Here is a 13587-nt window from a genome sequence, read left to right as displayed (position 1 = left end):
TGGACTCGTGTCCAGTGGTGTGTCCAGTTCCAGTGGCACCCTCTGGGGGAAGATGGCGTACCAGATCGTGACATTACCTCCACCTCATGGGCTAAATGCCACACAGACCAAAAAAACGAAACAAAATCACACAAAAACCAAAATGACAGAGGCTGCATCAAACAGACCTTCATCCCAGCTGAAGGTCCTTGTCCGAAGTCTTCTCTCCTCTTCACCGGGACATGGGCAGTTGAGGGGTCCTTGTCAGGTTACCTTCAACTCACCGCCAGGACATATGCCTTTTTGCCGCCAGGACAGGGACTAGAAGCGACCGAGGGACTTTCTCTTTACCGGGGGGCCTAAATATGGAAGCGTCTGAGGGGTCTTTTGGGGCGGCATTAGCTCAGGAGGTAGAGCGCTCGTCTTGGGATCAAGAGGTTTCAGGTTCGATTCCCGGCTCCTCCGTGTTATATGTCGATGAGTCCTTTGGCAAAACACTGAATAACCAATGCCCCCAATAAGCAGGTAGGCGCCTTGTATGGCTGACTCCCTATTGGTGTGTGAATGTGTGAATGGGCAAGTGTGAAGGACATTGTAAAGCGCTTTTGGGAGGTCTTCATTGACTTTATAAGTGCTGTTTAAACCATTTACCATTTATATATTTTCGCCGCCAAAACAGTGAAAAGGTCAGTCCTTTGATACTATAAAAAGGACAGAGGAGATGGAAGCTTCTCGCTGGGTCCTTTGTGGTCTGGTCATTCTGTTGCCTTTGCGGGGTTGGACCCAAATGCAGGGAAGTGGTATGGAAACAACAATAACCCTACCCAGTTTCTTGTCCCAAAATTCAATATAATGGCTTGGTATAACATGTGTGGTGATTGGGCAGGTGACGTACCAGATTTTAGGTGCCTTGACAACTCGTCTTGAATTTGATACACGTACATCATCGGACTGGATCAGATGACAGATAGAACTATAATTGAAGTGTTTCCGTTACATTTTTACAAAATAATTTTCTGATCAAAAAGGACCCTATGAGAGCTTTCTTGGCTATTTAATCTCCATGTTCTCATGACAGAGACAACAGAAACACCCATATAATCTCTAGCAACACATTCAATCAGTTTGGATTCACTGCAGAATTGTCCTCCGTAGAGAGGCTAATGATCTTTTCCCGGCTATGGACACAACACCTTGTCAATAATTATATTACGTGAGCCTAACACCGCTTGTATGTCCATCAAGGATAACAACAGACATACAGTGCCTTGGAAATCGCAATAATGTTAGAGGCTAAATGAGACTCCAAAGGATTCCCTGGAAAAATTCAGTTGAATGGGTCTTTGCAAGTCCAAACTTAATGTTTTGTAACAGAAAAACATTGTTGGAGAATCTTTTTCCATATTATGCTACAGTAGCTTGTCAAACATAGGGCCCAGGGGCAGGAACAGACCAAACGGGGCTACCAATATGGCACCCAGGAACTAAACAAAAGAAGCATTTTCATTGTGATAGAATATTGCTATTTTCTAAGCCCCTGTAGGGACACCAATGACCACTTCAATAACTAGTGTTAGGAATTAAATATATTAATTCTACCGTCTACTAAATTGTTCGAATTAGTTATCTGATTGGGCGGCAGTAGCTCAGGAGGTAGAGCGCTCGTCTTGGGATCAAGGGATCCCAGTTCGAATCCCGGCTCATCCGTGTTACATGTCGAAGTGTCCTTGGGTAAGACACTGAACCCCTAATACCCCCAATAAGCAGGTTAGCGCCTTACATGGCTGCAAGGCCGCTATTGGGAAATGTGGAGCACATTGTAAAGCGCTTTGGGAAGTCATTGACCTGAAAAGCGCTATATAAATGCAGATTATTTCATTCAGTTCATTTCACGACTCCATTTTTTTGAAAAGTCGGACAAGAGACTGGCATTTCCACACGGGGCAGATTAAATTTCTTAAATGATTTATCCGAGTGAACTCGATCGAATTAGCCGAATTAGCCGAATTAGTGTCGCTCGAGTCTTCGTCGAGCCTCTTCTCTCGATTCTCCCTCGAAGTTCTTCCAACCCACGTTTTTTCCGCCAGCTCGTCTGCCGGCTCCTCCCATGGGCGTGCCAGGAAACGCCCCCACGCCTCGATGTCTGGACCCCGAGCGTTTATCAAATCAGTGCCTGGTGTCCTGCGTCTGGCCTTCTCCGTCAGAGTCCCGTTATCAACAGAACTCAACAAAACATTCGCATTCGGAACGGCGTGACCTGTCATTGAACTTAAGCCTTCTCTGTGAAAATTTTCATAGCATTCAGTAAATGTAACTTGTATAAAATCCTTTATCGTAAAATGTATAAAATCCTTCACTAGTAACTGTAACTATTTACACTATCAGTCAATATGGCCATTTTGGTGATGTTGAAAATATATAGCGTTTATATTTACATATTTATGGATAAGTGTTAGTTTGCAAGCTCTCAGGATTGCACAAGCCAAGATATTTGAAAAAGGTTTACGGTTTTAACAAGTTTTATTCCATTTCCTTTAATATGTGGCTATTTTAAGGCAATTTTAGGGGGTCAGCTTCTATGCAAGTATTTATGATAATCAGTAACTAGTTACTGTCAGAGTAACTCACTACTTTTTCGTGTCAGTAGTATAGGGGTTAACTGAATTACTTTATAAATGAAGTAACTAGTAACTACTCTGCTCTTTGGTCCTCTCAAAAAAGAACATTGCTATCCGGATTCACATTACAAGTGTTCTAAAATTGCTGCATTTGGCTCCTTCTGCGTTTCAGGATGGATTTTAAAGATCTTTTACTACTTTTTTAATGTCTTAACAGTCTTGAGCCATCTTTTTTTTTATTTGTTTGGTCCCTTCTCAAGGTTTATTCATTTTCCTCATGCTGAGGTTTTTGAGTTTTTCCTTGCCCTCATGTCGGTTTTAGATCAGGGAATGGTGTAATAATAGTCTGTAGTTTGCAATAGTCTGTGGTCTGTCCAGCCTTTTGAGACTCTTTGTGATTAAGGGCGTCACAAATAAACATGACTTGACTTGACTGAGATTTTTGAGTTTTTCCTTGCCCTCGTGTAGGTTTTAGATCAGGGAATGGTGTAATAATAGTCTATAGTTTGCAATAGTCTGTGGTCTGTCCAGCCTTTTGAGACTCTTTGTGATTAAGGGCGTCACAAATAAACATGACTTGACTTGACTGAGATTTTTGAGTTTTTCCTTGCCCTCATGAAGGTTTTAGACCAGGGAATGGTGTAATAATAGTCTATAGTTTGCAATAGTCTGTGGTCTGTGCAGCCCTTTGAGACTCTTTGTGATTAAGGGCGTCACAAATAAACATGACTTGACTTGACTGAGATTTTTGAGTTTTTCCTTGCCCTCATGAAGGTTTTAGACCAGGGAATGGTGTAATAATAGTCTATAGTTTGCAATAGTCTGTGGTCTGTGCAGCCCTTTGAGACTCCTTGTGATTAAGAGCGTCACAAATAAACATGACTTGACTTGACTGAGGTTTTTGAGTTTTTCCTTGCCCTCGTGTAGGTTTTAGATCAGGGAATGGTGTAATAATAGTCTGTAGTTTGCAATAGTCTGTGGTCTGTGCAGCCCTTTGAGACTCCTTGTGATTAAGGTCGTCACAAATAAACATAACTTGACTTGACTGAGGTTTTTGAGTTTTTCCTTGCCCTCGTGTAGGTTTTAGATCAGGGAATGGTGTCATAATAGTCTGGAGTTTGCAATAGTCTTTGGTCTGTGCAGCCCTTTGAGACTAATTGTGATTAAGGGCGTCACAAATAAACATAACTTGACTTGACTGAGGTTTTTGAGTTTTTCCTTGCCCTCGTGTCGGTTTTAGATCAGGGAATGGTGTAATAATAGTCTGTAGTTTGCAAGAGTCTGTGGTCTGTCCAGCCCTTTGAGACTCCTTGTGATTAAGGGCGTCACAAATAAACATGACTTGACTTGACTGAGATTTTTGAGTTTTTCCTTGCCCTTGTGTAGGTTTTAGATCAGGATATGGTGTAATAATAGTCTGTAGTTTGCAAGAGTCTGTGGTCTGTGCAGCCCTTTGAGACTCCTTGTGGTTAAGGGCGTCACAAATAAACATGACTTGACTTGATTTGCTTTTATTATATCAGCCCTGGTGGTCCCTAATGTCCTGTGGCATCGGTGTGTAAACTGTTTCAAGGGTGAGGACCAAAACCAACCAATGGTGAGGCAGCATTTAGCCACTTTGGTCCTCGCCTATGGAATGGCCTGCTGGGGGACATTAGGTCTCCTGGGACCCTAGCTGGCAACCGGTCTGCCAGCTGCTCAAAGATGGCTTGGATGGGCTCCAGCACCCCCGTGACCCTACTGAGGATAAGCGGTGTAGAAAAAGTGAGTACACCCCTGTCAAGATTTCATCATAAGGTTTAATAGAACATCACTGAAGACATTGCTTTTGACACAAAGAAAAGAAGTCAGATCTCCTCCCTCCGGAAAAGGGGTCACAGGGCAATGTTCCAGCCTGACAATGACTTCAAATACACTTCTAAGATGACCCAAGCTTTTCTAAAGGACTTAAGAGTAAAAGGGACGGAATGGCCAAGCATGTCTCCGAATTGAGACCCAATTGAACATCTTTGGGGCATCCTCAAGTGGAAGGTGGAGACGCACAAGATCTTGAATATCCAACAGCTCTGTTATGTTGTCATGGAGGAGTATAAGAGCATTCCAGTTGCAATTAAGGCTCTGGTGAAATACGTTGCCAGGAGGATTAAAGTGGTTCTGCAAAATTATGGTGGCCATACAACAAAAACAAAATATATGGCACAGTTTTGAGGTATTGGGTTCAAATCCCTTGCAGAGTTTGCATGTTCTCCCCGTGCTTGCGTGGGTTTCCTCCGGGCACTTTGGTTTCCTCCCACATTCCAAAAACATGCATGTCAGGTTAATTGGCCGGTCCAAATTGTCCCTAGGTGTGAATAACAGAGCTGGCAACCAGTTCAGGGTGTCCCCTGCCCACTGTCCGAAGATAGCTGGGATGGGCTCCAGCACCCTGGCGACCCTAGTGTGGATAAGTGGTGCGGGATTTGGATAGTGGATGTATGATATATATGTTTGTGTGCCTGTCAAAGAAAAGTTGGAAGGAGTTTAGATATGACCACCATCTTTCACTGGCCGTCAGGTAGGTTACCCTAGAAAAAAGGGAAAAAAAATAAAAATATATTGTTAACTCGGGATTTTTTCAGCAAAAAGGAGTAAGAGAGAGACTGAACAGCTGATTTTAAACTTCCAGTCTCCAATGTTGTTTGTTTGGATTCTTTGTATCTGAGATTAATCGTTTCCAAACAATTTACTGCATTCGTAGGTAATTACATATAGAGTCTTTAAACCCCATTTAAGGATTTTAATCTCCATCTGGACAAACTCTTTGGGTTTTCCATTCTCGTGTATCAAAGACCGTGTCAAGATGGGAAACACCCCCCGAAAATTGTTTCAAAGCCCGACTCGGGGATGCTCTTATGGCGCACCGACATTCTAGTTTTAAGTAAAATTACACCAGGATTGGTTTTCCAATGTGTTCTGGTTGATTAAAGGTAGTCAGCAAATACAGCCACAGTGAGTGGGTGTTCTGGTACCTGGATTTGGTTACATTCACAGTGTTCTCGTTTGCCCGCGTCCCTGCGTCCTAAACGCATGATTTTTGCTGGGGACGCATTGTGTCAAATCAACGTCCGTCCCCGGGACACAACTTTTTTGACACCAAATTGTTATTATTACCCGATTACATTTTTTTTAACAAAGATTTACCGCACGCCAAACTTTTCGTTAGGCAGATCAGCCATTGTTGTTTTGGTCCCGCGCCGATCTCGGCAGATGAGATCTCGACAAACGAGATCTCGTTGCTTCGAGATGACGTCATTTTTTTGGTGGTTGTCGAGTGAAAGAGAAGTATGCCTCCGAAAAAACAGTTGGTATTAGGTGCAAATCAACAAAAAAATTGGTAATTTCTTCAGTGTCGGTAATAAGTCGAAACATAATACAGAAAGTGGTAACAACGGCAATAACTCCGGCACGAAAAATTGGCGGAGAAATTCTTCAGAAGACCGCAAAGGCAAGGAAAACACGTGTTTTGAAGCGAAAGATTCGACGAAAGATAATAAACAAAAGAATACTCCTAGCAAGAAAAGGACTTTTCTGCCAAAATGGACTCAATTATATTCCTGGTGACGCTATGAGGATGATGATAATGGATTGGACCTTGAGAAGACATTACAACTGTGGCGGGACAGCAAACCACGAAGAATATATGAACTGAAAAATCTGAAATGATAACTTGCTTTGTATTACCAATTAACTGTGATGATTAAAAGTGCATGAATATATAGACTAATATTTCAGCAATATTATTTTGTATAATGAACAATATTTTTGTGAACTAAAAAATCTGAAGTGATAACTGCTTTGTATTACCAATAAACTGTGATGATTAAAACGGAATGAATATATAAATTTATATTATATATTTGTCACCGATTTACAATTCCAACCTCGATAACACTATATTTTGGGGACCCATAGATCTCTGTCGGGACCCATAGATTTTTGAGCATGCGAGTCCCGGGCCCCATCACTTTTCACAGGTAAAATGAACACTGCCTTCAGTGGACATACTAAAAACTGCAAGTCACTGTTTGACACGATGCCGCTTATTTATCTCTTGTGCATCCTTTGGCTTTGTCACCTTAAATTACATTTGGCCCGCAGTGTGCACAGGTTGTATCTTGAATGTTTTTATTCAGCATTTGAGTGGCAATTTATTTCCCAAAAAGTGCTTTCCAAATAGATTCGATTTGTAAGTCTTCTATTTCAGCCACGCGTTCTAGACTGGTAATGAATAAATACGAAGGATCCGTCTCCGTCTTTCTCTCCGCGTGCGTCAGAGCCATAAAAAGAATCCTTACGGGACCCGTCTGCCAGTTCCGTCTTCCCCCCTCATCACGGTCTTACCGCACGTCTCCTTCCAAAGATCGGCGCGCGCCTTTTACGCACGCACCTTTTACGCATCCCGATGGATCACGACATCGCCACCCAGGTCGGGACGGAGACGTTGAGCTCCAACTGGAGCGAGGAGACGGACGTGGAAGGGGAAACGGGCGCGTACGCGGTGGTGCGCGGCGTCATGACTTCGGCGTACTCGCTCATCGTGCTGGTGGGCGTGCTGGGCAACGTCACTCTGGTCAAGATTTTTGTGAGCACCAGCGCGATGAGGAGCGTGCCCAATATTTTTATCAGCAGCCTGGCGGCCGGAGACCTGTTGCTGCTGGTCACCTGCGTGCCCGTGGACGCTTTCCGTTTCTTTTCGGCGGATTGGATGCTCGGAGAGGCCGCTTGCAAGCTCCTGCCCGCTGTGCAGCTCACCTCCGTCGGCGTTTCGGTCTTCACGCTCACTGCGCTAAGTGCGGACAGGTACACGTGCAGGTTTTTGTTTATATTTGTCACATACCTGTCGCGCTCCAGGGCTCCATGCCCTTACAAAATGTTGTATTTTCCCCTACAAAATACAAAATAATCTTACACCATATTTTTTTAATGTAGTTTGACATGTTATATTGTACATGTGTTTCGTTATATCATCTCATCTTATCCTCAGTAGGGTCGCAGGGGTGCTGGAGCCCATCCCAGCAATCATCAGTGGGCAGGGGACACCCTGAACTGGTTGCCAGCCAATCGCAGGGCACACGGGGACAGACAACTCACTCGCTCATTCGCACCTAGGGACAATTTGGACCGGCCAATTTACCTGAAATGCATGTTTTTGGAATGTGGGAGGAAACCGGAGGAAACCCATGCAAGCACGGGGAGAACATACAAACTCCGCACAGGAAGTCCGGTAGCTGGATTTGAAACTACACAGGAGGTTCCCGAGACCTTAGAACTGTGCCGCACACGCGCTATATGTAACCGCGGTGTATCCGTCCCACCAAAGATCCACATTCACACTGGACTGGATGATGAGGTTTTTATTAGTTTCTGCAGATGAAATGAGTCACAACATTAGCTTTTCTGCTGGCTTTGATCTCTTTGATCTCGTTAGCAGCTCTCTCTGTAGACTGCCGAAAGCATATCAAAGAGCTTTATTTTCAATTGACATAAAATACATTTTGGAATGTCACTATACATTTGTACATCCACTTTAACAAAATACTTTTAACAAGAGATCGTATAGTGGATTTTTAACGTTTACAATGAATTCAACATATTTTTCTTTAGTCTGAATTTTAACCAACATCATCCTTTTTAATATATATGAGAAAATAGAAATAAGAACAATAATGAGTATAAAAACGGATACAATTTACCTGCAGATGAAATGAGTCAAAACATTAGCTTTTCTGCTGGCTTTGATCTCTACAAGGGGAATTAACATTTTAGTAAAACAGAAACAAAACGAAAATAAATCCTGAGTTGCTCGACATGAATGAGCTTTATTATGAAAAAAGTTAAAAAAATGAAGTAGCTTGGACGTTCGCTGTTGAAGGAAAACATACATGCAAATATAACTAAGTAGAATACCATTAATTCATTTTCGGTGTTAAATTATTGTTGGTAATAAACTAATTAAAGGGATAACCACAAACCTGTCTTTTTTCATTTTCTCTTTTTATACTTCCTTTTTTTCTTAACTTCTTTATACAATAAATATGATTCGTAATATAATGCATCAAAGCTAGTGAGCCGTTTGAGAGCCGGCTCTCTTTAATGAGTTGAGCCGAAAAAGCCGGTTCTCTGAAAAGAGACGGACTTCCTTTCACTACATAACTACCGCGTGAAATCCGAGGGGGCAGACGCATGCGCACAGTAGCATCAAACCGCTCGCTTCGTTTGCAACGGAAAAAAAAACGATACCGAGATAGAGGCTACCGCGGCAAATTCGTTTGACTTGATTGATTTGCCGTTTCGTGAGAGTCGGTGTATCCCGGATGGTACCCAGAATTGACAAATTTGCGTTTTTCCATACAGATTTTCTGGTACGTCGTACACATCTTAATATGCATAATAAACGTACTTTGTACGGCAAAAACGTACAGGTCATGAAACCCCGGAGGACCCAAGTACCCTTTTCTTTTTGGGGGAAATTATGACCTGTGGGTTCCCCAGGGTAAAAATCAGTCATGTGCTGTCATACTAGATAAAATCTTGGGCCCTGGCCCGAAATTCAGGCTTAAAATGTCAATCATTAAGTTAGCTTCTCTCTCGACGTTTTTTTTTTTCTTTCTTCAAAACGCACAGTTCGGCGCTGAAGTACGCATGTCCGCAGTAAAGCTTATTTTTTACTTAGGCAACAAATTCAAGTTTCTGATTTATTTCGCCCTCAGTTAACAAATCAAGTTAATCCGGCGGGTTTTGGCGGGTTCGGGTTTATATAATCGCGACTCGGGTCAGGTCGGGCTGAATTTTTAAGGCCCGATCTTACCTCTAAGGCAAGCACAGTTGTGGTGGGAAAATCTGTGCAAAGGATATCTGAGATCAACTTTTCTGAGAGAATACCATGAAGAGGCTAGTGGTGGGCTATGATGGTCTGCAAGGCCTTCTCTGCTGGCCTAAAAAAGATTTGAACGTTAATCATATTTTGTCCATCAGTACTTGTTCATTAACGACTGACGCTGTTTTTGTGCTCAATTGATTCAAAACATGGGAGACAGTGATTCCAAAATGTCTGTCAGCTTCCTTTCATTGCTTCTCCCCTAATAACGCTGCTTCCAGATGTGCATTTTAATATATAAGCATTTAACCAACCAAATTTTAAGATGACTTGTTGCTAGGTTCAGAATTCCCCCCGTGGGCCTGCAATCTGTCATGCGCAGGCGCCCCCGCAGCACCACATTGATGTGATAACGCTGTTGTTTAGCCAATTCAATTTCAAATTGGTTTAAATTTGCATTCTGGAAGGCCTAGAGAAAGGTTACTACTTTCACAAACATGACCGCTATGTTATTCACCAAACTACCAACAAAAATGTATGACATATTTATTTCATGTCTTTCAAAAAACCATTGACAATCAGATACTGATTGCGTTTATCTTTCTGGACGACTCTCTGGATTCTCCGTCCTCTAACATTAGTCTACCCAGACTAAAATTAGAGCAAAATGCCTTTCCATATTTCATCTGTATCACTGAGGATTTTGCACTCTCTCCCCCGCATCCCAGGTTCGATTTCTGTTGCATCCAATATTTTGCCATTGTGGTCAGTGTGTATTTCAACTGATCAGTTAATGCACAAATATAATACTATACTAACGTAAAACCTTGTGAGGAATGCAAAACCAGACGTTAAGTTCTTTTATAAGTAAAAAAAATAAAGAGTGCAATCATACATACATACATACATACCGTATTTTCCGCACTATAAGGCGCACCGAGTTATAGGGCACACCCCGAAAAAATAGTTTTTGATCCTATTTTTGACATACATAAGACGCACCGGATTATAAGGCGCTACAATGGGAACGTCGACAAAACAGTCAGATAGTTCAGTCCAACTTATTACCCCCTTAACATTCCCAAAGCTCGCAAAGAAGCAAATACGTGTCTCAGACATGTACGGAAACAGTGTCTGTACGATGTCACTCAAATGCATCGTTCCATCATTCGGAAGGTTAAAGTCTTGGAATTCAAGAAATGCCAACCATTCCTTAGTATCTATTTTCTTTTTCGCTCGCAACTTTACTGTGCATATGACAATAAACACTTGGAATTGTGTTTAATTTTAAAAAAAGACACTCCATTCCATCTATTATCTGCACCGCTTATCACAGAAACATCGAGTTCAGTCTGAAACAAGATACAGGGACAATATAAAACCGGGAGTAGCTCACCGAAGTCGTTGTGTTCCTAATAATGTGCAGCCGTGGTCCTCTTATATCCGTGAGTGTAGTAAATCCAGGAGAATGAAATAGTTACAAATACGGAATAGAAAAAAATGCTTTCTCTATGCCGTCAGCCACGTGCTATACACATTCATCTTTTTCGGCCAATTGCAGGCTTTGTTTCGCCGTTTAAGCCAATGCCAGCCTGTAAATGATAAAAAGGATCCGCCCCTTGTCCTCCGAATAACTTTAGCCAATAGTGATCGATTCAAATGATGATTGACACATTGGTTAGCCAATGAAACGCCGGTAAATAAATCCCAGCATACACCGCAGACTACTTGGCGTTCAGGGGAAAATGTAGTCGGCGGCTGCAATTTAGTTGGAAAACTTTGCAATTTTAAAATTGATCCGTAAATAAGGCGCACTGTATTATAAGGCGCATGGTCAGCTTTTGAAAAAAAATAAAGGCTTTTAGGTGCGCCTTATAGTGCGGAAAATTCGGTACATACATACCCGGGCCATATCCCCCTAGTGTGAGGTGGCTAGAGTCTTTTTCTGACTCTTTCTGGGAGATTGATACAGAGGAGGGGATTCCCAGCCCCTTCGCTCAACCCAACTGAGGTGTTGGGAGTCATTAGGTGACCAAACCCCCCAATTCCAACCCCTAATGCCGAGCGCCAAGCAGGGAGACAATGAGTCTTTTATAAGTAAAAAAAAAAATAAAGAGTGCAATCCTACATGACTAAATACGGTACACCTGCACCAGTATTTGTACGTTTGCAGCACTTTCTATATATTGTAAATATTTTTAATCGTTGAGATTACATTGTCTTTTAGGAAAAATGCCCCAAAATACTAGTTATGTGGCTAATTGGGTTTTTGCTGCTTTTTGATATTCAGGATAAAAAACATAAACGGCACCAATAGCTAAGATTTTACTATAATACATGGGCAAAAATTGCACATTTCTCAAGTTACTTACGTGTTAAAAATGTATTCTTACCTTACTGAAGTTTTTAAGGTCAAATTTTGTATTCCTAGCAAGGTTTCTTCATTTACTTCATGTTGGGGTTTTTCAGTTTGAGTCAATATGCATTTTGGGGGGATTTTGTGATGTAAAATTTGTATATGTTTAGTTAAAATTGTTTTGAATTGATCTTTTTTTTGATTTAGAAATGTTTTGTTTTTATTTTGCGTGTTTTTCAGTGTTAATGTGTTTGTATACATTTTTCATTTTTTTAACTTTTTGAATCTCCTTCTTTTTGTTATTGGATTTTTCCTTTTTTTCTTTTTTTTCCCCTTTTTAAGTCGTTCTATGCATAATGTTAGATTATAATCTGTAATGTGGGGATTAAAGCAACAAAAAACAACCTGAAGAGCTGTTCAGGACCCAAAAGAGCCGTCTCTTTTTATTTAATCGGGTTGCAAAAGCTAATTCTCTAAAAAGTAGCCTGAATTTCCATCTCCACAAGTAAAGTCAAGTCAAGTCATGTTTATTTGTGACGCCATTATTCACAAGGAGTCTCAAAGGGCTGCAGAGACTTTTGCAAACTATAGACTATTATTACACCATCCCCTGATCTAAAACCTACATGAGGGCAAGGAAAAACTCAAAAACCTCAACATGAGGAAATAAAGAAACCTTGAGAAGGAACCGCACCTAAGGTAATCTGCCACAAGGAGTCTCAAAGGGCTGCAAAGACCACTGATTATTGCAAACCAGACTATTATTACACCATCCCCTGATCTAGAACCTACACGAGGGCAAGGAAAAACTCAAAAACCTCAACATGAGGAAAATGAAGCCACCTTGAGAAAGGACCACGCTTGAGGTAATCCCCCACAAGTAGTCTCAAAGAGCTGCACAGACCACAGACTATTGCAAACTACAGACTATCATTACACCATCCCCTGATCTAAAACCTACATGAGGGCAAGGAAAAACTCAAAAACCTCAACATGAGGAAATTAAGAAACCTTGAGAAGGGACCGCACATAAGGTAATCCCTCTTCCAGGATGACCAGGCTGTGAGAGATATTGCATTAACAAACAATAAAAATGAAAATGAAATATAAAATACCTAAAGTTTAATATAAAATAAAGAAACGTTAAAAATAGTATGAGTTATCAATTGTCTTTCTCAAGAATTCACCCATTTACTTTCATAGGAACATGGCACGAGCAGAATGAGGGAACTGTCAAAACGGTGATGTGGTTTCAGTCGAATGCATGTCTTTGGTCTACCCACAATACACATAGCAACTTCGGAGAGAGACGTTTACTTTGTGGTTTTTTGTCAACTTGGTCTTCAATTTGATTTCAAAAAGGTGTTAAATCAAGTCTTGGCATCATCCTCACTAGAGACACGCATTTTTTATGTAGATCCTCCCGTGATGAAGTATCCGACAGTTTTATCACATAATTTACGAACCCCTAATCATTTTCAAGACATTCCTTTATAAACCATTGCTTGTTCAGACCGGAAATTTCTGTAAAAATATATCATAAGACAGACAAACACAGTGATAATCGAGAAGTGAAACTGTCACGACCAGAACGGAATCAGGACCCAGATGCGTAACGTTAACCACAAGTTTATTGAGATGAAGAGGAAAGGCAGCGCCTGCGATACCGTGCCTTTAAGAAACAAGCCGCTCACAGAATTGGAACGTGTTCCAAATGCGGAAATTCCGGAGCGGTAGATAGCCAGGACGGGAGAGCAAAAACGTAGTCAGGATCGAAA

The 13587-nt window shown here is 41.5% G+C and overlaps 1 protein-coding gene across 1 annotated transcript in view; it reads left to right on the top strand.

Moving 5' to 3' along the window:
* The first annotated feature begins 7038 nt into the window (after positions 1 to 7038).
* The window catches only part of nmbr (neuromedin B receptor), a 38488-nt gene continuing 31939 nt past the window's right edge, over positions 7039 to 13587 (top strand). The window contains exon 1 of the mRNA XM_088325176.1: positions 7039 to 7436. Coding sequence (XP_088181302.1) covers positions 7039 to 7436 — 398 coding nt within the window. The remainder of the gene's footprint in view (positions 7437 to 13587) is intronic.

This window comes from Urocampus carinirostris, chromosome 20, assembly GCF_059441175.1.
Source record: "Urocampus carinirostris isolate Australia breed hairy pipefish chromosome 20, RoL_Ucar_1.0, whole genome shotgun sequence".
NCBI classification, from domain to species: Eukaryota; Metazoa; Chordata; class Actinopteri; order Syngnathiformes; family Syngnathidae; genus Urocampus; species Urocampus carinirostris.
Note: the sequence above shows the minus strand (reverse complement) of the source record. Positions and strands in the feature narration are given on the sequence as shown.